At 38.2% G+C, this 26,475-nt stretch overlaps 2 protein-coding genes across 7 annotated transcripts in view; one reads left to right on the top strand and one right to left on the bottom strand.

The window, feature by feature from the left end:
- The window catches only part of LOC5574448 (fat-like cadherin-related tumor suppressor homolog), a 364,780-nt gene that overhangs the window by 195,945 nt on the left and 142,360 nt on the right, over nt 1–26,475 (bottom strand). For all 6 annotated transcript variants that reach the window (XM_021848929.1, XM_021848928.1, XM_021848927.1 and 3 more), the window contains exon 5: nt 10,656–10,717. In XM_021848929.1, the coding sequence (XP_021704621.1) occupies nt 10,656–10,717 (62 nt within the window). The remainder of the gene's footprint in view (nt 1–10,655; nt 10,718–26,475) is intronic.
- On the top strand, nt 19,909–21,630 carry LOC5574446 (cathepsin L1). The gene is made up of 5 exons (XM_001661413.2): nt 19,909–20,124; nt 20,308–20,510; nt 20,581–20,675; nt 20,731–21,167; nt 21,242–21,630. The coding sequence occupies exons 1-5, from the start codon at nt 20,035–20,037 to the stop codon at nt 21,398–21,400; spliced, it is 984 nt and encodes a 327-aa protein (XP_001661463.1). The 5' UTR covers nt 19,909–20,034; the 3' UTR covers nt 21,401–21,630.

Below are 26,475 nucleotides of genomic sequence, written 5' to 3' on the forward strand. Positions count from 1 at the left end.
CAAAATATATTCAATCAGCGAAAATTCTCTCATACAAAGGCGTAGTCAGGATTCCCATCAGGGAATAATTCCTACATTCCAGGGAGTAATGCTACAAAAAGTTGTACAAGATCCTGTATAACTTTTTGTAGTAAATCTTCAAGAAAAATACTTTGAAAAATTGCGCTCAGAGTAGTTATTTGTTGTCTTGGAAGGCTCGTGAGAAAAAAGTGATATGAAAGTACACCCGATTTTGTTTTTGCACGGATTTTTTTTTACTCGGCCGTGCAAAAAAAAGTTTTCATACAATTTTTTTCGCCAAAACCTTATTTTTGCATGAAACGTCGAGAAATGGTGTTACTTTTTTGCACGGTTTTTGAAAACCGAATCGGGTGTATGTAGTGAATTCGTTTCCAAATTCCTGAAATTTTGGAGATTTTTGATGCAATTCAAGGGTGCAAGCTAGATAAATGCTTGATGGAATAGTTGAAGTTACTTTATAAGGAATCCAAAACGTAACTCATGAAGGCATCAATAGAAAAAAGTCGGAGTTAATCATTATCCACGACTTAAATATTCATATTTTGGAAGATACCTTGAGAAACAAGCTTTCAGAGAAGAAACAAAATTGCAATTCTGTTGAATTTCCTTAAAAATTTTGGAAGATTATTTCTGGAAAAATCCTTTAAATATTATATTATTATATATTAAACTTACAGGAGAATGTTAAGAAATATATTTGATTTAAAAAATTGATGGACTTGTAAGAAGTTAGTGCATGTACCACTTGAGAAACTCCTTGCAGGTATGCCTGTAGTAAGTCCTGGATGGAGTTGATATTAGTCGCCGGATTTGACCAAATTATCAGTGACGATGAAAAAAAATCGTAACTGCCTCAGCTCAGCGCAACCAACGACGCTCAACTACCTGCAATCAAGCACCGTGACGCGATGAAAAATCTTTGCCGTTTCTCTCTACCTATGATTTCGTTGAACATGTTCAGCTTGAATAGAAAGGCAGACAACTAATCGGTGCCAATTGAATGGCTGACCAAAAAAAAACTAACAAAAAAACATCAGCGTGCTTTCGAAGTTAAACAAAAAATCTTTAAATTATCGGTAGCATGCGCCTGCCAGCAGGGCCAACACAATTTCAGTGTCGTGTACTAGACTCGACTTTGTAGTCGAGTCTAGTACACCACACTGAAGGCGGCTTTACAGTTGAGGTCGAAATACGCGTACCGTAATCCGGGGTAACATTGATCGGTATTGATCATTTATTGATGAAATATTTTCAAAGTATGAATGGTGCCTCTCTTTCTTACATCCATAAGCTAACGAAAGTTGAGGTTTTTGCGAAAATTGGTTTTCGTTCATGCGTGAATTTGTCAACTTTTTGAATTAATGATTTTTATCATTATGGATGACACTGCCGAAGATTCATGTCTCACATAAGTTCTGCAAATGGTATGAGCAAGAAAAATTCGATGGTAACTAAAAATGGCATCTCTGAAAACGATTCCGTTGTCAAATTTTTCATAAGTTTATTCAATTAAACAACAATAACGAACTACTAATAAGAATGCAGAATTTCCTTAGAAAATTGCCTACCTTTAGGCGTATTCCATGGTTCAACGCGATTTTATTTTTAAAATAACTCAAAAAGTAAATGACTTGTAAGAATTTGGTCTTTATATTCGGCTTCAGGGGCCATGATTTAAGTAAGCAACGACATTTTCAATATTACCGAACCTTTTTTTACAAGGGTGATCAATGTTACCCCATATCAGCTTAATAAAAAAATCACTTAAAACATTTATTTAAACATACTTATATCTGTTTAAAACCAAAGTACAGTATATAGTCACTAGCGGTAGGTGCCAGTACTTGTTTTAAAAATATAAAACCTGCGACATTTGCATTTTTAAATGAAAAATTTGTGAAATATCCCAAAAACTGATCAATGTTACCCCGGATTACGGTGTCTGTCAAAGGATACAAACTCTAGTGGAATTAAATGGTATAGTACTATATTCGGTTTTTTCATCTACTTATAGATATTCTACTAAACAGCTCGAAGATTTATTATTAATATTTATAGTAAATGAAAATCGAATTTAGTACTTCATAAATGTTATACTAAATTCGATTGGCATTTGCGGTTTTCAACTAAATAGCTCGAAGATTTTTTTTATCGTATATTTCAATACTTCAAATCTTTCTCTGGGTTACACAGTTGCAGACCCTTATACACGAATCTGTTCAACTATTTCTGAAGGAATTTAAGATTGACCAAGGTAAGCAATGCAAAAGGTCAAAATTTGTAGAACTTGATAAAGTTATGTAAGCCTCAGAAAACATTTGGTTGGACGAAGATATGCGGCACATCAAAATTTGCAAAATTTCATAGTGAATGGACCTAAACAAAATATCAGTTGGCTAAATTACTATAAAAAAATAAATTTATCATCCGATAATTTCGGAAATGTAAATTTGGTCGAATCAAGCATCATCTGGTAGCATTATCAAAATTGTCAAAGAAATATTAGAAAATCCATAAAAAATTTCTTCGGAGTTCTAAGATTATATTGACAATTCAATTAAACTAGACATTTTTAAAAGTTCCGAAAATGTGATCATTTTCCGATTTTGAAAAAAAAAACCAAAGACCATATAAAATGTGTATAATTTCCTATACCAGGTATCATAGCAAAAACAAATATTCTAAACTTTCTATCGCTTCCTTTGGGTCACTAAGCAGGAGAACACAAAGAAATCGAGAAAAACGTTTTAGGAGCATTGTTTGCTAACCATTTGAAATGTAATATGATTATTCTGTTGAAGATTGTCAAATTCGATACTTTTACTACCGACAAAAAGGCTAGATACATATATTAATTTATTCCAATCATCATTATTTGACTATAATTCTGTTAGCTTTAAGCATTTAAAGTATGAAAACATCTTTAGTTATGACAAAATATTGTATTTACATGTCAAAAATATTTTCACTAAGAAAACTTAATCAAAATTTTATTTTTATACCCAAAAATTTATTTTTGATCTAAATATCGTTTGTCTTTATCTGAAAAAGATCTATACACGTTTTCAGCACTTTTTTTTTATTCGCAAATTTTTAAATTATGTTTTTTTTTCCTTTTTTTGTCAATTCTATTTTTGAACATCCTTATCATTTTCAAAATTTTTAAGCCTCTTCTGGTTAACTATTTTTGACAATGATGAAAATTTAATGCTTTACAGTATATTGGAGAATATGATTTTTTTATTTGCTTATGGAACATATTTGGTATCTGGGTAACTAACGGAAAACAGTTTCAGAATACATTAAATACAACCGACTCTACATCTGTGATAGGTTGACTTAGGAAAAATATGAAATGCACGAATTTTCAAATATAATCAAGCATTTGTAGATTTTACAACTATTTCGGAAGATGGTGCAAACGATAGAGCTGCTGCTGTTTAAAAATTTTGTTGCGTTTGTTTTCGATTCGGATAACTGACCGTATGGTTTATGGACAAAAGGTCGAAAGACAAGAGGTCGAAAGGACAAAAGGTCGAAAGACAATATTTTGAGGAAAAGAATAAAAAAAAAGTCGAAAGGACAAAAGGTCGAAACCGATTTGCATGGTGGGAAATTTTTCCTTCTTTGAAAAAAGATTTTCGACCTTTTGTCCCTTCTTTTTTATTCTTCGACCTTTTGTCTTTCAACCTTCTGTCCTTTCGACCTTTTGTCTTTCGACCTTTTGTCATAGATTCGACCGTATATTTAGCAGCCATATATTCCCAATATTTGTTTTTTTTTTTAATTCTCGTGGAAAACCGACAATCGATTATATGAAAAATTATATATCAATTCAAAATAAATCTTTTGCCAATCTGTCAACTGCAATCAATAGCTAGGATGTCAGTACTTGTTTTAAAAATATAAATTATAATTCTTTGAATTAGTATGCATAAATTATCAAGTTTACTTCGAAAAAAATCTCAAAGTTACCCCGTTTTACGATACCTGCTACACGATATACCCATATAAAAATGATCATTAGGCAAAGAAAACTCTCAGTAAATAACTATGGAAGTGCTTATAAAAGCACTCAGCTGAGAAGCAGGCTCTGTCCCGATTGGGACGTAATGCTCGAAACAGGATCCTATGAGGATGCTATCCTAATATTATTTATGTAGCGCCACATTGGATTTTTGGACGTCATGCTAGATAGCGTCTAGGGTCGATTTCGCTTTGCCAAATACAAACTGATTACTACCCGAGGAGGAAAAAATAACTCGCAATAACAAACTAATACCATATTTTGGTATCATACTCATGGGCGTAAATAGCCATCAGAATTGAGGGGGGCCACGGCCCCTTCTCATGAAAGATAAAAGTCGGAAAGGATTTAAATAACTTAACAATGCTTGTTTCGATAATATTTGTGAACCGATTATAGTGGCGCAATTTTATACAGAGGTAGATTAAAACCTAAAGATCGTCCAAAACCGATTGAGCAACTTTCTTAGAAACCAAATGTTACTTTTATGAAAAAAAAACAGTAAACGTATTCAAAAATCTATTTTTTCGTTTTATATTATAAATGTACGACTGACAAATACATATGTACTGAAAAATACATGAGCTCATGTTTGAAAAACAATCAGTTTTTATACAATAGATTAACATGGATGTAAGTAAAGGTCGCCTAACAAACGACTGTTTTATTGGACTTGGTAAAATAAGGAATCTGAGCCAAGAGAAATTTAAGAATGTTTTGTAATTTTACATGCATTAAATTCTAATGTTAGTGTGACTTACAGGAAATTGATTGCAGTTAGGCCTTCTAGATTTGTTCAAACTTACAATACAGTAATTTCTCGATTCTATCACGGACTCTTTTTTTTAGGCGTGATATAGCGAAGCGTGATAAAATAAAAATGTATTTTTCTGCTATATGATTTGCATCGAAATTTGAGATTTATGTTGCAGAAATAAAGTGAATGAAATGAAAAACATTTTGGGGATGGGTTAAATAGATATATATTGATTGTTAAAAGTCATTTTTCAATGTAAAATGTGTGAATTTCATACTATTATTGAAGTGTGATAAAATCGAACAGAAAACCGTGCTAAAATCGAAAGTGATATATTGAAGCGATGTTAAAGCAAGCAGTGATAAAATCGAGAAACTACTGTAAAACATATAATAAACAAAGCAGTACATTAACAGTCATAAATCTAGGAACACGTTTTATCTATTTCTTACAATAAATGCAACGTCTTCTCATTACAGAAATTTTACATGAATGCATGTATATTTAAAACAAAAAAAATCTCTGAACCGAATTAATGTGGGACGGACCTGGGATAGCGGATAGAACACACGCCGAGGACATGGGATCGAATCCCATCCCGGAGATAGTCACTTATGACTTAAAAACTTATAGTGGCGACTTTATTTGAAAGGGAAGTAAAGCTGTTGGTCTCGAGATGAACTAGACCAGGGTTAAAAATATCGTTAATAAAGACAACAAAGAATTGATTTAATGTTCATATAACCTACGTACGACGCCAAAAAATGTTGCGTAAGAAAAATTAATGAAAATAAATATTAAAAAAGGTCATATTATACACACTTATAAGAGAATTTAAAGCGTGTCTCAAAACAATCTTCAGTATAAACAAGGTTTTACGTTTGTTCTACAGAAACAAATAGTGACATGGTCTTATTATCTTTTCAATCTAAAATTTCAGAAAATTGGTGTCAATATAACATTGAAAACAAAAATTGTTGCAACATCTACGACATGGTACGATGTTGTTTTTTGTACGAATCCTCCACTGTCTTATTATACGTAAAGGGATCACAATGTTCACATTTTTTCTGTCACATTTGAATTCAACTGCTTCACTGTCGTCTACTGATCAGCAGTTCATATCTGTTCCCGACGTCTAAGAGACAAATTTATCGAATGACTCATAAATTTGAATATGAAACATTCAGAAGCTTGCGAAAAACGTATACAAAATAAAGTTCGCTTGCTGCACCATTGTTTATTTTTGAGAAATATTTTTGTTTTTGTATAATAACCATAACTTTTATACACAAAAATTTCCCAGTGTCAAGGATTCGTTCTAGATAATTGATCACCTAATATCGCAGCTTGTTTTAAAATATGAAATTTTTTTGGTTTTCTAATTAACAATACCACTACAAGTAGATCAAGCCAGTTCTGCTAATTCTAAAACTTGCTTCAATGAATTTAAATATCGTCAAAGGGCAAAAAGGAAACAGTATGGCAGTATGTGACGTTTTAAAATTACATATTGCTATTGCCTGTCAAACAACGATCATCCAGAAATATATATTCAAAATGCATTTAACGCGTTTAGTATCATAATTGCATGTTTGATATTAAAAACAAGTTTTAACTATATTGTCATTTCTTCTCTTTTTTTTAGGGGGGCCAAGCCCATGGTTTGGGGGGGGGGGGTGGCAGGCCCCCCCTGGCCCTCCCTATTTACGCCAATGATCATACCATAATTAAGTATTGTTCAGTTGTTAATACCTCAATTTGGTATTAAAATGGTATTGGGAAAACTGTTTTAACCTTTAGGCTGTCGCGCTGTTGTACTTTGTACAACAGTTGTGATTTATATGCTATCATTTTGCAACAAACATATCTATCGACACCAAACCAAAATCAATTCCTCAAGAATCTTCTTAAGAACAACACTCGACAGTTTTAATTTACAGTATGGCCCATTAAAATACGGTAAAATCAACAAATGTACATGAAAGTCGCATAATAATGAACGCACTATGTACGGTTCGAGGAAACCATAGTTTCAAATCGTCATATCTTAAAATCCAGATAATATAGAAACTTGGGGTCTTTATTAAACTTGTTCTGGAGGTGAAGCGCTATCTGATGGTACCTCATTCAATTCGGAATTTGACTGCTAGGTGACACTAGTGGGCATGGAAGTTTTACTTTTGTTTTGCAGATATTTCAGGATCCTGACTATTTAGAAGGATGTCGTCTTCGGCAAAGTTGTTTATTAAGTTAAGGACTATCATTTTTTGAGCTAGTTGATTCAAAATTTTGCCACTAGGCGGCGCTAGTGAGCATGAAACTTTTGTTTGCAGATATCTCAGGAGCCTGACCACTTAGAAAGATAGTGCCTTCGGCAAAGTAGTTCAGTAACTCAAGGGCTATCATTATTTGAGCCAAGAAATAGGGTATTTTCCACCAGGCGGCGCTAGTGAGCATGAAATTTTTGTTTTGCGGATACTGCAGGATCTCGACTTTTAAGACAGGCTCCTTCGGCATAGTTGTTCAGAAGCTCAGGAACTATCATTATTTTGCCAAATCTCGAACTTTAAGGATTAAACAAAGAAAGAATTTGAGCTAGTGAACAACTTTGCCGAAGACTCCATCTTTCTAAGTGATCAGGCTTCTGAGATATTTGCGAAACAAATGTTTTATGCTCACTAGCGCCGCCTAGTGGCAAAATTTTGAATCAACGAGCTCAAACAATGATAGTCCTTGAGTTACCAAACAACTTTGCCGAAGACGTCATCTTTTTAAGTGCTCAGGATCATGAGATCTAAGAGACAATAGTTTCATGCTCACTAGCGCCGCCTAGCGGCAATATCCCGAATTTCTTGGCTATAATAATAATAGCCCTTAAGCTACTGAACAATTTTGCCGAAAACATCATCTTTCTAAGTGGTCAGACTCCTGGGATATTCGCAAAACCAAGGGTGTTGTACAAAGTACAACGCGCGACTACTCGCGTTACAAAAATTCGCGCGACGACCGAAAGGTTAAGAAAATTAATAATACTTCATTAAAGTATTCGACAGCTATATGGACTGCTTGAGGTATTGAATTATTATTGAAAAATTTCACTTTTATATGAAAATCCATCACGTATTATTTAGGAATTACAATACCTGATATAATTATCATTTTGGTATCAGTAGAACATGCTTGAGATATTATTTGAGGTATTTTACCTCTTATGCAGGGCTCATTCATTCAGGGGTTGTTAGTATTTAAAAATTATCTGGTATGGAATACCTCAGTTTGGTATTCAGTAGCACTTTTCTTCTGCTCGGGTAGACAGACAGTAAAAGGGACATACAGGAAGAGAAATAAGCTGTGGAATATAATGTCTGAACATGGTCTACCGGCGAAACTAATTAGGCTGATAAGTGTTACAGACATGAGATTGGGAGATCTGACATGCATAGGAAAAGCACTATCGTAACACGATCGCGATATATGCTTTATGGAAGACATCGGCCTTATTGGAAGCGAATGCAGCGCAGTGGAATAAGCCTTCGTACGCCTCAAGAGGGTGACATCAAGGATAGATTTGATGACCAAAGCGAAGAATATGGTTACAGGTAGAGATTGATACAAAACTTTATCGGTGTTGAGGCTGAGGTAGTGTTTGATGAAGATTTAATAAAACAAAATAATGGACCCGATGAACCATACCAACTTGAAACAAACTTATTGGACCTGAAAATTACCAAAGTTTATTAGAAGCACACTTGATCCACGTTATTTATATCAACTCTTTCTCAATCTCACCTGAAATTGTATGATTTGTTGATTCAAATACACCGTCAGTTTAAATTATCTCAAAATTGCAAACAGATGACATTGTTAAAAGAGTTCTGCTGTCAGCGTTCTTTCCAGCTCCAAGAACCAAAGTTTTCGGTCTCATATAATATGAAATGTCATCCCTCGTCGTCGATGTCGCACCACTCCAGCTCGGTATGCTAGCAACGTTTGTATGTACCTACTAAAACAAATTCAAGGCTCCATTTCCATACGTTCGCTCCAAGTTGACACATTATGGCAGCCACGGAACACATCCACACATGCACCCACTCTTGAAGCGACATCAAGATGAGAGCACTTTGAGCAAATTGGAGACAACACCAATATATGTGAGTCACTTTGCAACTTGTGACATACAGCGTTTGACATTGTGTGTTTCGTGCTTGGTTGACATGGCCCGAAGCAGCCGAGTTCGGTTGGTTTTATGCGAAGGATTTAAAATGTTTTTCTTTATCATCAATTTTCGGTTGGTTAAGATGGGAAACAAGGAAAAACAAATTGCTTGTCGTTCAGACAGGGTAACGCCTTTAGTTGCCGAAAATTCAAATGAAACGCGAAAATTGTTCGGTATATCTGTTCACAGAGCACACACGTGGAAGATCTATATCGCTTTCGAATACCTGTTCGCTTTTGAGGTTTTCTGATGTGGCATGCCCGAAGCAAGGAGATGTAAAATGTATAATTTATTCCGGTACGAATTTTTTGACGTTTCAGGTTACCCAGCCATTTGAATTTTACGAGCACTTCTCAATGAGTTGTAGGCGTTGTCGGAAAATTCGCCACTAACAAGCTGAGTAGAGGTTGATGGATAAAAGAAAATGATGGCGGTAGATAAGGACGGCGCACTAAGGGGGATTTAGTTAATGTAGTTGGCCAAAAGTGTTTCGATGCATATTTTGCTTTCTTAAATAGCAGAACAAGTTTTAAACAGTATCTCGCTTCAATACTTACAAACCAGGGCGGCTCAACGTATAGCCCGCGACTTAGTTTTGTGCTGCCCGTTCTTAGCATTTGATACATCAATCGTTTTGTCGTCTTATATGCTGTTAGATGATAAAACTGTGTATATGATTTGTTGTTTTGAAATTGTAGCTAATAATCTGAAAACAATAATGCACGATCTTTTAAAAGAAATAGCTTGAACTCGCCTATTGTTAAACTCTTATTTTAAGGGATACAGTGCTAAAATAGCCTTGAATAAGGAAATAATCATGAGACATTACACCACAGCTATTCAGGTGTCACATGCACAACATCATTTTAAAATAGTCTCAATTTTTGAAACGACTTTTGGCCAACAAGATTTGCCAAATATCCCTAAGGGCGGCGCTTGTGAGTGAAAGACTTGCTCGAGAAATTGCTCCGAAAAAATCTCCTAATGGCACAATCAAAGCAACTTTGAACTTATTTTTCGTGCTTCGTTGGTGCTTAGGGCGGCTTATTCCTAATAGGCAGGGTCGGCCCTCTTCTCATGTTGCAAAAACATGAATGGAGAATATTTCGTATATTTATGTCGTTAGCTTTCTTAACATTCAATTTGATTGAAGTTTTTTAATTCGGTACAGAATACAAAATGTCGAGTCTGATAAAACATTATATTTGAACAGCATTTCAAAGTTGATCAGAAAACTGAATCCAGCGAAAGAGTTGCCAGAGATGCGAATTCGGTAACAAATTTACTTTCTACAGCCAGTACTGATTTTCCATCCAGTCCCATTTTTTTGGAGCTTCGTCTTGTGTGTAAGTACATGACATAAAAGGGAAATCAGAAGCTGAATCATTATCATAATCATAACACTCGACTCGAATGTAAAGAAGACAACCAAATAGCATCATTGCCATTTGGAAGTTTCTGTGACATTTCATGGGAGTAACAAATGGCTTCCGTAGCCTTCTGCCACACCCACTGCTCATGAGCGTGGGATGAGTTTTGGTAATTATAGCCGGTACGGGGCGGCACAACAGCACAACATTAAGTGCACGTGCATGAATTAGATACTAATGGCACAGATAATCATCGCTTACCTCGAGGATATGCTCGGATTGGTTTTCTCTGTCGAGCTTCCGTGCTGTAGTTGTAATTAAACCTGTAATTGAAAAAAAAAAAACAATCGATTAGTTCCGTAGGTGGTTCTGCGGGGATGAAATGGACAATTGGTCAATTATTGTATGGATAGATAATATAAATGAACACCATGGATTTGGATTTGTATAGTCTAACTTGAAAAAAATAATCAGGGTTTGTAAAATAGCACTGTTTTTATTGTAGAGAAAGTAATGGAATATGAAATTTTGCTTTAACATCATGCTCTTATTATGCTTCAAGGATGTTCGTCTTTTATTTGTCCAAGATTATATTGGTTTACACCGCAGCGCATGACGGCTCACTATAGTAGCATGTCCGAAAGAACTTGATACTATTGATAATCAGAGCTGCAGGTCCAAACCCCTGATAAAGGCTGATGGTTGTGATGGCTAGGACCGTGGTCATCATGTAAAGAACAAACGGACAATGCTTTATCGTGTCAGCACCGAGGAGGCAGCCCATCTAGCACGATGTTGGTAGCGCAACCTTGGTTAGGTGGCCTATCGAAGACTCTTTATTAACCATGAAAGGCAAAATAGAGCCAACGGATTGATATTATGGCAACAGACCCGGTAACGAATAAAGGAAAACGACTGGAAAGTTGGATCTTGGAACGTGAGAACTTTGAATGAACCCGCGCGTTTTTGGCTCCTGGCTCGAGAACTGCGGAACATCGCCAGCACTTCATTCAAGTATCACATCTACACCCGATTCTGTTTTTGCACGGATTTCCATACATTTTTTTCCGCCAAAACCTTATTTTTACAAGAAATAGTGTTACTTATTTTGCACGGTACGCATCCCCCGTGCAAAAACAGATTCGGGTGTACTACAGTGGCGGGGACGGTAAAATACCGAATCTGTGTGTTGAGAATGAAGGGCAATTTCATTGATTACAGCCTGATCAGCATATACGCGCCAACAAATGATAACTTAGATGACATGAAGAATGTGTTCTCTTAGAGCATAGATAAGGCCCAAAACAAGATGTCAAAATAGTCATCGGCGACGAAAATGCGTAGATCAGTAAAAAAGACTTCTGCCGACAAGTAATTGGAACGGAAAGCCTCTATTCCGTTACAAATGATAATGGCCTGCGGCTTGTAACATTTGTTGCTGCTAGAGAGATGGTGATCAGCAATACTTGGTTTCCACGCTAGAAATCACCACAGAAAGAAATGACAATACGAGGAAAGTGTGGTAGATGAAGCTCAAGATAGCATGAACCGGAACGATATGCAACGGTCAATGGCGCGCAGTACAATACCGCACCAGTGCTCGCCATGAAACATGATTGATAATGGAATTTGCTGACCTATAAAACGGCAGTGGTTGGAAGGTGGAAGCAGCACTTTCAGTAATTGTTGAACGGTGAAATTGGAAATGCAGTGAGAAACAGGATGAACATTTATGATGACGACCAAGATGTGGACCTACCAACCATAGGGGAGGTTATTTAAGGTTATTTATTTTATTTTTAAAAAGGCTATCGGCGAGCTGAAGAATTGTAAGGCTACTGGGAAGGACGAGATCCCAATCGAGCTTCTCAAGCACGGAATCCAGGTAACATTGGTAGCTAAATATCGGTTTATTCAGCTGAAAAGAGACTGTACAAACAGCATTTTAGCTGAATAAGCTGTTATTCAGCTACCACTTGGGAAGTGAGCAGCTTTACCAATCCAAACATCGAGAGCTATATTACATTGAGAAGTGGTATGGGTGGTCGTAAGGGCACAGACTGGTGCCAATTACAGAGGAACTTCCCTGTTGAATTCAGCGTACAAAATACTGTCGCTCGACAATGGATGCGAATGATCCTAGATAAATACCAGGAGTATAACTTGCAGACACGCCATTTTATTGATTTCAAGGCAGCGTATGATTCAGTGAAAAGAAATGAGATGTGAGAGATAATTTCTAAACATGGTTTTCCGACGAAACTAATTAGGCTGATGCGTGCCACGCTGGATGGTTCGAAATCAAGTGTTTAGATTACAGTGAGGTGTCAACCATATATCATATAATAATAAGCGTCTGAATTACGGAAGACTTTAGTGCGCTGCTCACTTAGTGCGAATATCGGAAAAATAGATTGCGAAAATAATATTCAGCTGCGAATCTGGTAGATGTAGGCGACTTCGTGAAAGACCACTAATACCCTAGCTGTACGCAGAGGAAGAGGAACAAGCAAACCTAAACAAAAGTAATAGGCCCACCTGTTGGAGCAGAAAATGCACAGGCTGGAGGAAATTGAGTGCAAAGAAATGTAGCTTATTTACAGCACCCTGGAAATACGGAAGTTCCTTCAAAAGTTCAGTGCATCACTTAACGGCTTAGTGCGGTGAGCCAAAATGTGCAGGAATAAAGTTAGGAGCATTTTGTTGGACTGACGTGAGGTAAACGATAGGTGAAAGCTGCATTACGACAAACATCTGAATGGCTCAGATATACAAGAGCAACCAGCCAGGTTGGTTGAGGATACTCTTCAACATCTTAGAAATAACGAGGCAGCTGAAAAGTATGATATCAGAACAGAACTCATCAATGTAGACCCGGAGAAGTTACTCGCTTGTCTGCATCAGGTGATATTCAGAATCAAGTAGACAGAGCAAGAGTAGAAGTAAGCGATTACATGCCTTATCTACAAAGATTGACTGGTATGTGAAAACTTTCGAGTGATCACTATTCTAACTCGACGACGGATCAGAACTTGACAGTACGCTACTGAGAATATCGCATCACGTATTCATTTATGTTAAAGCGGCCTACATCAGTATCTTTGTAGACTGTAACAATACAGTACTTATCTATAAACAATTCGCTCCCACTTTTGACCAGAAGGTACAAATGCAAGCGTATTGTACGATTTGCAACTAAGCTGAAATAAGACTCGAAGTCGAGTCTAGTATACGACACTGAAGACGGCCTTACAGTTGAGGTCGAAATACGCGTATCTGTCATAGGATACATACTCTAGTGGAATTGAATGGTACACAGTACCAAAAAATAATGTGATTTACGTCTTTTGAGATGCACATAAAAGAAGCGAGCCGAATGACGTAAATTTGTGTCGAATGTCAAATACGTTAGTGTCTGATTCGGGAAATGTCGATCACAGTTCCATTGTTTTCGTGTCCTTTAACAAGTAAAATTAAATTTTTATTAAATACATCTTCAAGGACACGTTTTCGTGTCGTTCCATCACTTACATCATGTGTCATTCAGTCATAACTAGAATTACGTCCAGAGTAATTTTCATTATTTTTAATAGTGTATAGTACTAAATTTGGTTTTTTCATCTACTTATAGGTCTACTAAACAGCTCGAAAATTTATTATTATTTAACTTCTGTTTTGCGGATATCTCAGGAACATGAATACTCAGAATGATGACGTCTTCTGCAAAGTTATTCGGTAAGCCAAGGAATATCATTCTTTGAGCCGAATGAATTATTTTTTTTCCACCAGACGGCACCAATGAGTACGACAATTTTGTTTTTATAATCTTCTGAGTTAAATAATGATAGTTAATAAACAACAAAACAACTTTACCATAGACGCCATCTTTTCACATAGTCAGAATCCTAAGTTATCTGCGATACAAAAGATTAATAGTGCCACCTGGTGGCAAAATCTCGAATCTCCCATTAAAACATTGATGTATCTTGAGCTACTAAATGAATTTGTCGAAGTCGCCATCTTTCTAAGCAAAACAAAAGTTTTATGCTCACTAGCGGCACCTGTTGACAAAAGCTCGAATCTCTTGGCTAGAATAATGATAACCCTTGAGCTACTGAAATTTTTTTGCGAAAACGCCATCTCTCAAAGTGGTCGAACAATGATAGTCTGAACAGGTTTACTGAAGGCGCCATCCTTAAAGTACTCAAGATTCGGAGTTATTTGCAAAAGAAAAGTTCAATACTCACTAGCGCCACTTGTTGTCAAAATCTCGAATCTCTGGGCTAGAGTAATGATAGAATACTGAAGAAGTTGGCCAAAGACGCCATCGTTCAAAGTGATCAGGTTCCTGATGTATTTGCAAAACAAATAAGTGCCGCCTGGTGGCAGAATTCCGCAACTAAATGATCACCGCATGTTAGCCCTTTATGTGCTAAACAGTTTTGCTGAACATCATGGTCTTCTGTTTTGATAACTTTTTAAAATAATCGTTGGAGTGTATCTGTACCTTCACGCATAAGTTTTTGTCATTCTGCAGAAGACCTGCCAGGACAATATTTAATTGAGGTACAACCCTCGGTGGAATTTTGTCAGCAGAACTGAGTTGTATTCTCCCATTTTGTCTGTAGTTCAACTTCATTTTAGTTTCATCATATTTTTCCGTTTTCAAATGATCTATGGGGCACCTTCATCTAAAAAAAGGTGGGATTGTCACGAATACAATCAAAGCTCTTTATAACTACAACTTTTATCTCAATAACGACATTTCCAATGGTCGCTTCGAATTCTCATACAAATTTAATATTTTATAGCAACATTTTTCTGATTCGACCATTCTATACGAAACTCGAGTTATATGTAGCAATCACTCACTATTACGAAAATTTTTGCGTTCGTTTAAGTATTTTAGTAGGGGAATTCAGGGTAAAACAGACACCCTAAGCTTATTGATAAAATTTATGTACTTTAGCTTATTAAACGAACCCAAAATTGTTGTAGAATCACATATTGGTTATAAGTCTATCAATCCTTGCAATCGCAAGATGATATATTAAGTTTATATAGTGATTTAAATCAAATTGATATTGCATCATTTTTAGGTGAGACAATTGAGAGTGCGGGTAAGATCGACACCCTGTTGGGGTAAAACCGACACATGCACTTTGAGTAAAATTTATACGTTGTAAACATCACCATCACATTTCATATTCGGAAGAATGCTTTAAACATGACTTTCGACATTTATGACCCCTTCCTCTGAAGGATCATACACATTGTTGCGGCAGAGATTCTTTCAGAGTAAATGCATTTTTTCAAAGTAACCACACCCAACAGTACTACTACTCTACCACACTAATGCACCATTTGGTGATATACACATCCAACACTATTGGGATTAATATAAGCAGTCGCATTTGAACTACCGTACAGTGCAGAACGTTTTTCGTTTCCAGTCCGAAACCCATTTGTTGCTCGCGCCAGTCCGCATAGTCTGCCATCAGCCATTTCTGGTCATTCCCAGTTCGCCCTCGTCGTCGCGCCGTTCAAATTACGGTGATTATCGCAACACACATATTACGTAAATAATTGAGGAGAGGCCAAAGATCCACTAAATAAATGTGAAAATTTCAAATGTTTACGTAGATAAAGTTGTAGCGAATAATTGGTTGTGAAAATAAATACTGTTTTATTTTTACAAAACAGAAAAGTGTAATTATTTTTAGATAATAAAAACTGTTGAACCTCATGGTTTGTAAATGAATAATAAGATTAATTTATGTGAAAATATTTCAAATTCTGTTAATTCTTCAATTTTAAATGAGAAATTTTTCTTCAAGCTTCATCAAATAAGTTGAAACGTGATAACATAAAAAGATTTTTTTAATACTTAATGATAGCTTGTAACAAGTTACATAGTGTCATATTTTACATGTTAACAAGTTCGCCGTCCATGAACTGCACTGGAATTCAAAAATAAAGACTCACATAAACTACAGAGATAGTCCTCCGATTAGAAAGATTCCCTGAAATTTGATTATGAAGCAAAGAAAGGTTTCGATTTTACCCCAAATGAAAGTGTCGATCTTACCCCGAGTGGACATTTATTTTTCAATAGCGTTTTCAGCTGTCGTAAAACCAAAAAATAATTTCTCCTTCATGTTGTATCAACGTAATAATAGTAAATGATGATGTAGACGCTGAACAAAAAAATTTCACATGCGAAATAGTTAAAGAATAACAGCCAAATATTGCAACTGCTGTTGCTTCTATGTTATCCAATATGATTTTGTTGTTTATTTTGGCAGTTTGTTGGTAGCGTTAGTTGTAATGTTATTCGAAACACAACATTTCACAAGTTAAGATAGAGTGGTGGAAACTGTATGAAAATCTGCTCAAAACATGAAAAATCAAAGGGTGTCGATCTTACCCACAGTGTCGGTTTTACCCTGATTTCCCCTACATATAATGATCGTTTTCTTCGTCCATGACATCCAACTTCTTTATAACGACGTCATTTATAGCGACATCTCCGTAAATCGACAGTCCCTTGCGATGTCGCTATAATAAGCTTAGACTGTAATAATCAAACAAATTTTGAACTCGACGACCAACTTCTCATGTGATGGAAGGTCCATCCTAAAGCTGTGGCACTATTTTCGAATCTCTTCGAATGTGCGAGCAAATTGGTTTTCAAATGCTTTACACATCTCTCACTTTCTTTTTCTGGCGTTAGAACATGAGTCTACTTTTGCATTTAAGCATTGACCAAAGTATTTTGAAGTCATCATGTAGACGTAACCGACGTCAAAACCTATCGAGGCGCTAACATTGACTCTATTTTCACTATTTAGTGATGATAAAACTGCGCGGAAAACTATAAGTCATCAATAATGTACGGTATCGACGCCCGCCTCGGTATAATCTAGCGCGACTGGTCAAACCGAACGACGCCGCCGCATACGCGCAGCATCGAGGACGAGCTTGACGAAGCTCCTCTTGAGGACTGCTGGAGCAACATAAAAGCAGCCATGAACAACGTAGCCGAGAGCATCGTCGAGTACGTGGAAAAGAGGAAATGTAACGATTGGTTCGACGGAGAATGCAGGCAGGTTTTGGAGGAGAAGGATGCAGCAAGGGCTGCAATGCTGCTGCAAGTAACGCGGCAAAACATGGAGCTATATAGAAGGAAACGAAAGCAGCAAACCCGCCTATTTCGGGACAAAACTCGTCGCCTGGAAGAAGCGAAATGTGAAGAAATGAAGCAAATGCATCGTTCACAAGAAACGCATTCCGGAAAGGCTTTGTGCCGCGAGCCGAAATTTGTAAGGATAAGGATGGAAGCATCTGGACGGACGGATGTGAGGTGATAGAAAGGTGGAAGCAGCACTACGATGAACACCTGAATGGCACGGAGAACACAGGCCCAGAGGGTCACGACAGCGCACAATGGTTCGATCTAGAACAAATGTCGGCCAAAACCTCAAACTCTCTTTAAAATAGCTGGGATCATATATTTGACGTTTTATGCCATATTAAACTATTATGGACTTTTATTTTCTATAAAATGTACAGCTCCAATTGTAAAAACAACTAGACTAAAGTTCAATTTTTGAGAAAAAAATTAAACTATTCATCCAAAGATATGGAAGCTCTACACAAAAACCATCATAAGTAAATATGTTCATCTCGTCCAATTTCATGCACATTCGTCCATTAATATCTCAGATTTAACGCTGCCTTGATGCAAGTATTATCCATTTAATCAGTTTCAGCACGATTGCCTCATCTATAGCTTCAGCTGTTATCATACTTGTTTTAACAGCAAATATCCTAATAATATGAAATAATGGTGTGGACAATATTTAATTGAAGTATAACACCAAAATATTGTACACATAGGGGCCCAGAGAGTCCTAGCGGTAAACGCGCAGCTATTCAGCTAGACCAACCTGAGCATCGTGGGTTCGAATCCCACCAGTCGAGGCTCTTTTGGTAAAGTAAATTTTCTCGACTTGCCAGAGCATAAAGTATCATCGTACCTGCCACGTGTGCCACCTGTGCCACCTGCACGATATACACATGCAAAAATGGTCAGTCGGCAAAGAAAGTCCTCAGTTAATAACTGCGGAAGCGCTCATAAGAACACCTGCCTGATTAAAAGCAAGCTTTATCCCAATTTGGACGTACCGACAGAAAAAAGATAAAGAAGAAGATAGGAGCGAGTTTTTCATGGCTACTGCGATTGCAATGAATGTACTAGCGTATCAAAGGATTATTATTATTTAATTAGAGTTGCACGAAGTACGATTTTCACAAGATCCAGCCAATTTGTTTGCCTCGCGGATGATATGGATATTGTCGGCAGAACATTTGGAACGGTGGCAGACCTGTACACCCGTCTCAAACGTGAAGCAACAAAAGTCGGCTTGGTGGTGAATACGTGAATACGGCGGAACCGAGCGCGACAGAGCCCGCCTAAAAAGCAGTGCTATGATAGTCGGGGATGCTTTTGAGGTGGTTGATGAGTTCGTCTAGCTTGGATCCTTGTTAACGGCTGATAACAACGTTAATCGAGAAATACAGAGATGCATCATCAGTGCAAGTCGCGCCTACTATGGGCTCCAGAAGAAGTTGCGATCGGAAATGATTCACCGGTGGTCCTCTATGAACATAAAGCATGGACCATGCTGGAATAGACCCTGCAAGCACTTGAAGTGTTCGAACGACGGGTGCTTAGGACCATCTTTGGCGGTGTACAGGAGAAAGGTATGTGGCGGCGGAGAATGAACTACGATCTAGCTAGGCTCTACGGCGCACCCACTATCCAGAACGTGGCGAAATCTGGAAGGCTGCGTTGGGCAGGGCATGTTGCAAGACTACCGAACAAAAATCCTGGAATGACGGTGTTTGCATCGAATCCGGTTGGTACTAGTAGACGTTCAGCACAGCAAGCTAGGTGGCCTCATCAGGTGCAACAAGATCTGGAGAGCTTGCGCCAAAAGTTGGACAGATACAGCCATGAACCGAGTAAATTGGCGTAACATCGTTAACGAGTTTATATCTTACTAATTGATATAACACCAAGTAAATTAATAATAATGTAGACGAAATATATGATACAGTCTGTGATTTACATAAATCCAACCTATAACTTTTACACCTTTACAAATACTTTCGATCTGTCATTTAAGGTCAATGGAGCTTCCATCGTTGTTCAGTGAACAAAGCATCATACAGTTTGAATGTATAAAAATTCCATGAATGAGGATGGGCAGCATTTTTGGGTACAAGCTATTTCAATAAACGCATTCATCAGAACTCGATGGTTTGCGTCAAAGGGAGTGTGTCGATTCAAGTGTTACCCACAACATAGCATGGGTATTGTTTTAAAGCCTAGTAATCAATCAACCGGATTCATAAGTTTCACTAGCAAATTTTTCGGCAGATCATTTTTGGGGGATTTTTCAAAAAGCAAATGAATATCTGGAAAGCTGACTATAAAATGGGCTAAGCTTCATAGCTAGAATCATTCTGTGGCTGACAACGAGTCAGCACTGATAGGGATATCATCTTTTCTTCAAATTAGTATTAATTTTACCATATTTGGTTGTAGTTTGCCTTCCACTGACAAAAATTCAACATGAAGTGTTTTCTGATCCTATTGGCTATTGCCGTTGCGGTTTTTGCTGCTCCAAGCGAGGGAGAGCAAGATGAATGGACGTCATTCAAGGTATGTTTATTAAGCATCATGTGAGCCCTCGCTCTCGGTTCGAATCTCGACTGTTTAGTTGTTTATGAAGCTCTTAGAATGCAGATCCAGTTGGCACGTAATGTCAGAAAAAATGAAGTTGATTAAATTGTTTCAAATAGCGATAGAAAAATTTCCAAACTTTTACTGCTTCTTCTTCAACAGAGCCGTCACGGAAAAAAGTACAATAGAACCGAGGAACATCGTCGCCGGGGCAATTATGCCTTCAACAAGGCCAGAATCGATAGCCACAACAAGCGCCACGAGCATGGCGGCGCATCTTTCCGCATGGGCGTCAACAAGTACTCCGACATGGACGCTGATGAGTTTGCCCAAACGATGAATGGCTTCAAGTACAGCGGTGTGCCGTAAGTAGCAGTATTTCAAATGGTTTTCTTACCATCTAGTTATATACCGAGCGGCTTTCAAATATTTTAGATCGCAGGCCCCAAGACAAGCGCGTCAAGCTACTACAACGGTTACCAGCATCGATTGGAGAACTAAAGGCGCTGTGACTCCTGTTAAGGATCAAGGTAAACTTGAACAATTTTTACAAATAGCGAAATCTTATTATTCTATTTCATGCAGGACGTTGCGGATCATGCTATGCGTTCTCGGCTCTCGGAGCTCTGGAGGGGGCAACCTTCACCAAAACTGGCAAGTTGGTCAACCTATCAGAACAGAATATCGTCGACTGTACCAGCACCTACGGAAACTACGGATGCAATGGCGGCAGCATGACCAGCGTTTTCAAATACATCAAGACCAACAACGGAGTCGATACGGGAGCGTTCTATCCGTATAAGGCCGCTGTCGCTGCTACCTGTGGATTCAATCCTGCATACGTTGGAGCTACCGATACCGGATACGTTCTCCTTCCAGCAAATGAAACCGCTCTGCAAACTGCTGTTGCCAACATTGGCCCGGTTTCGGTTGCTATTGATGCCTCCAATCCTTCCTTCCAACAGTATAAGTCGGGCATTTACTACGAACCGCTATGCTCCAGCTCGAAGCTTAACCATGGTGTAAGTGTTTCATAGCTCAGGGTTACCATAACCTGACTTCTTCAATTGATCCTCCTTATCTCTGCTTTCCACAGGTACTGGTTGTTGGTTACGGTACGGAAAATGGCACTGACTACTGGCAGGTGAAGAACTCCTGGGGTACCACCTGGGGTGAGAAGGGTTACATCAAAATGGCCCGCAACAAGAACAATCATTGCGGTATTGCTTCTTTTGCCAGCTACCCAACGGTTTGAGGAAGCGGTTGACAAATATTCGAGAAAAGGATGTAAAATATGAAACTTAGACCCAATAGTAAAATTTTATTGAATTCTGCAATGAACAAGGTGAATGGAATGCACTTCATAGCAATTTAGCATAGAAACTATGCTTTATGTGAGTATGATGAGGTTTGCCACAAAATTTGCATGTTTTCAACGCAGTGTACAGTTTTTGAGTTAAATAAACCAATTTTTGTGAAATAATACACATGTTATATGTTTTCGGCTGACTAAATTCAGTCATGTTTAGAGTGAAGGGAGTGCATAAGATACTTTGGGGATAAAAGATCAGTTTGTCAATTTTGCTTGCTCGCTCAAGTTTGACTGACGGGATTGGTGGTCTAATGGTTACCCTTTCTGCTTAATAAACCGAAGGAAATGGGTTCAATAATATAATGTGAAATCCCCAGAGTAATTGTACAAGTGTACTTAGAGGAATTTCTGGTCAACATCTCTGAATATTTTGGGAGAAATATTTTAAACAAACCTTCCGAAGCAAAGGAAGTTTGTAAAATTTCAATAATTGTCTATAATGTTTTATAAAACTGCTAGAAAAAATCTATTGGGAATTGTTAACGGGACTCAATTCAAAGATTCCCCAACTGATTTCTACAGAAATTTCTTCAGCGTTTCTTTATGGGGAATTCTCTGATGATTTTGATGAATTCCACCAGGAATATCTCCAGGAATTCCAACGAGAATGCCTTCAATGATTACTACGGGATTATTTTTCCAATGATTCCTACAAGAATAACTTCAAGGATTCCTATAGAATGTATATACGGAGACTCCTCCGGGAATTCATCAAGCAATTCCAGCAGAGATTCATCAGTAAATTCCTCCTAGAATCCTTCTAGAAATCAATCCGACAATTCCACCTAGGATTCCTCTGAGAATTCCTCCTCAGGTTTATCCGAGTATTCTTCCTGGATATCCTAGAATACCTCCGAGGAATCCCTTTAGGGATTGTTCTAGGAGTCCGTTTAGGGATTCTTCCAGGAGTCCATTCAGGACTTCTTTCAAAAGTCTTTTCAGAGATTCCTCCAGGAGTGAGTCGCTTCAGGGATTCGTCCAGGGATTTCTTAATAATATCTTCTGGAAAATCCTCCAGAAATCCTACAGTGGTTCCTATCAGAATTGCGTCAGTGATACCACTAGGAATATCTCCAATGATTCCTTCAGGGACTATTAATTTCTTTTAGGGTTCCTTCCAGAAATCCTCCTTAAATTCCAGGATTTCCGGAATGTATTCCTCTTCTATGGTGCTTGCACGCATTTCCTCCAAGGATTTTTCTAGAAAAACACCCAAAGAGATTTTTTTCGGTATTTTTTCAAGATTTCTTCTAGAGATTACCTCCTGAAAGTTCTCCAGGAATTATTCCAGGAATTTTTGCAAAAATTTAATGATTTTCCAGGATTTATTCCAGGGATTCCTTCAAGATATTCCAGGATCAAGTAATTCTTCCAAGAATTTATCCACGGGTTCATACAGAAATTCTTCCACTGATTACTCTAGAGATTTTTCTAGTAATATATCCAGAATTATATTTCCGAATCCTTTTCAAGGATTCTATTAAGAGTTCCTAAAGCAATTCCTTTTCAGATTTTTCAGTTATTCGTAAAGGGATTTTTGCAATGATTCCCCAAGGGATTACTCCAACTATTCCTCCAGGGATTCTTCCTGAAATTTCTCTTGGTATTCCTCCAGATTTTTCCTCCGAGAACGCAAGAGTTTTCGTTCGGGAGACCTTCATGGTTTTTTTAAACAAGAATTCCATCAAGAAATCCTCTAGGGTACCTTAGATAAATTCTTTAAGAAATATCTGGCGGATTTCTCGGAGAACCACTGGGAGAAACTCCTGGAGCAATCCCTGCAGGAACTTCTGGAGGAATTTCTGAAGGAACTCCTGGAAGAATTTTTTGTAGAAACTCCTGGAAGAATTCTTGAAGGAGCTCCTGGAAGAACTCCTGAAGGAACTCCTGGAAAATCCATAAAAACTCCTGGAGGAATCCAAAAAAAAAATACCGGAGGAATGTCTGAAGGAACTCCTGAAAAAATTCCTAGAGGAACTCTTGAAGAAATCCCTTAAAGGTTACCAGAAGGAACTCCTGGAGGAACTTTTGGAGGAATCCCTGCAAGAACTCCACAGAAAATCCTTGGAGGAACTTCTGGAGGAATCCCTGGAGGAACTCCAGGAGGTATATATGAAGCAATCACCAGGAGCAACTCGTGAAGGGATACCTGGAAGTATTTCTTGAGAATCTCTAGCGAAACTCCTGGATGAATCTCTGGAGGAATTCCTGGAGAAAATTCAGAAGGAATCCCTTGGAGAACTCCTGGAGGAACTTCTGGAGGAAATCCAGAATGAACTCCTGAAGGAATTCCTGAAGGAGCACCTAGGGGAATTCTTGGAAAACTCCAAGAAGGATTCCTGAACGAAAGTCTAGTGAATTTTTGGAAAAATTCCTGAAGGGATATTTGGAGGAATTCCTGAAGGAATATTTAGAGGAATACCTGGAGGAATTATTAAGGTGTACATATTCTCGATTTCTCACTTGAGATTTAGCAGCCATATTTATTTCACTACGGAGGAATCATTTAGAACGCCGGACGCTTCCAATGTACACAACTTACCTCTCCGAGGTTCTGATTCTGCACTGGCGAGTCAACGCTAAGTGCCGGTTCATGCACTCGCCGTCAGCACACGTATACATTTGCATTGCAACTCGGTTCTGTTAGTGTTGCATGTGAAGGGAAGGACATTAAACGTGTTCAGCTCTGTGTATACCCCACAGAAGGAACTCCTGGAGATATTCCTGAAGGAACTTTAGGATGAATATATGGGCGAATACCTAAAAGAACTCCTGGAGTGAACGCTGGAGAAACTCCTGAAGGCATCTCTAGAAAAACTCCTGGATGAATAACTTGAAGAACTTCTAGAGAAATATTTGGAGGAATAATCCCTAGAGAAACTCCTGGAGGAATTCCTGGAAAAATCCTGGAAACATTCCTTAAAGAACTCTTTAAGTAATTCCTGAAGAAATATTTGAAGGAATTCCTGGAAGAATATTTGGAAGAATACATGGAGGAATACCTGGAGGAAATTTTAAAGGAACCCCTGGGAGCACATTTGGAGGAATTCTTGAAGGAATATTTGTTAGAATACTTGGAAAACTTCTGGAGGTACTCCTGGAGTAATCTTTGGACAAACTCCTGGAGGAAAACCTGGAAGAAGTTCTGGAGTAATCGCTGGAGAAACTCTTGAAGGAATCTCTGGAAAAAAAGTCCTGGAGGAATTATCTTAAGAAACTCCTGGAAACATATTTGGAGGAATTCATGGAGAAATATTTGCGGAATATCTGAAGGAACTGCTGGAGGTATCCTTAGAGAAACTCCTTCAGTTATCCCTGAAGAAACTCCTGTGGTTATTCAATGAACTACTGGAGGAATTTTGGGAGGATTACTTGGAATAATCCCTGGAAAAACTTCTGGAGAAACTCCTGGAGTAATCGATGGAGAAACTGCTGGAGGAATCCCTGAAGTAACTATTGGAGGAATTCCCTAAGGAACTCCTAGAGAACTTAATTCTGAATTCCTGAAGAAACTACTGGGGGAATTCCAAATGGAATTTCTGGGGCAATTCCCAAACGATCACATGTAAGAATTCCTCAACGAACTCCTGGCCAAAAAATATTGGGAGGAATTCCTCGTGGAATACCTGGAGCAATGTTTGCAGAAACTCCTATATAAATTCCTGAAAGTACGCCTGGAGGAATTCATTAGGGAACTTTTGGAGGAATTCCTGAAGCATTTTCTGGATGAATTCCTGGAAGAATCCTCGATAGAATTCCTTCAAAGATCCCATGAAAACCCCTTCAAGAATCCCTGCAGGAATTCCTTGAAAAATCCCTGGTTAAACGCCAGAAGAAATTCCACGAAGAATTTCAAGTGGAATTTCTGAGCTACTGGAAAAATTCCTAAAGTAACTCTAGTAGGAACACCTAAAAGAACGACTTGAGGAACTCCTGTAGGAGTTCAAAACTCTGTTAGAGTCAATCAATTTTTTTACAGCATTTCCAGAAATAGAGACGGTTGAACAAAGGCCAAATGATTGCCAAAACCAATTACACCACAGCTACAAAATTATCCATATCATCTTCACATTCTCAAAGAATTCACAATTTTCAGCTAAGCAATTCACTGTATGTTCACGAAATACTCCAACAATCGATTACCGGTTGGGCCGGAAAACAGAACAGCTACCGGATGAATGAAAGGACGGAATAATATGCCCCATCTACATGAAAGTTAATAAGTTAGATTTTGAGAACTTCCTAGAGATCATCCGTCGTCTGTCACCTGTAGTTTGTTCGATAGTAACAGCCGGGGTACGATTTTTACGAGATCCAGTAAATTTGTTTGTTTCGCGGGTGATATGGACATTGTCGGCCTAGTTGTCGGCCGAACATTTGAAAAGGTGGCAGATCTGTACACCCGTCTGAAACGCGAGGCGCCAAAAGTTGAACTGGTGGTGAATGCGTCCAAGACAAAGTACATGCTAGCTGGTGGGGCCGAGCGCGACAGGGCTCGCCTAGGTAGCAGTGTTACGATAGACGGGGATACGTTCGAGGTGATCGACGAATTCGTGTACCTTGGATCCTTGCTGACGGCTGACAATAACGTTAGCCGTGAAATACGGAGGCGCATCATCAGTGGAAGTCGGGCCTACTATGGCCTCGACAAGAAGCTCAAAAAAGATTCACACCAGCACCAAATGTACCATGTACAAAACGCTCATAAGACCGGTAGTCCGCTACGGGCATGAAACGTGGACTATGCTCGAGGAGGACCTGCAAGCTCCTGGGGTTTTCGAACACCGAGTGCTAAGGACGATCTCTGGCGATGTGCAGGAAAACGATGTGTGGCGGCGAAGATTGAACCACGAGCCAGCTCAACTAACGGCGAACCCAGTATCCAGAAGGTGGTCAAAGCTGGAAGGATACGATGAACAGGGCATGTTGCAAGAATGCCGGACAGGAATTCTGCATAG

This window comes from Aedes aegypti, chromosome 3, assembly GCF_002204515.2.
Source record: "Aedes aegypti strain LVP_AGWG chromosome 3, AaegL5.0 Primary Assembly, whole genome shotgun sequence".
NCBI lineage: Eukaryota > Metazoa > Arthropoda > Insecta > Diptera > Culicidae > Aedes > Aedes aegypti.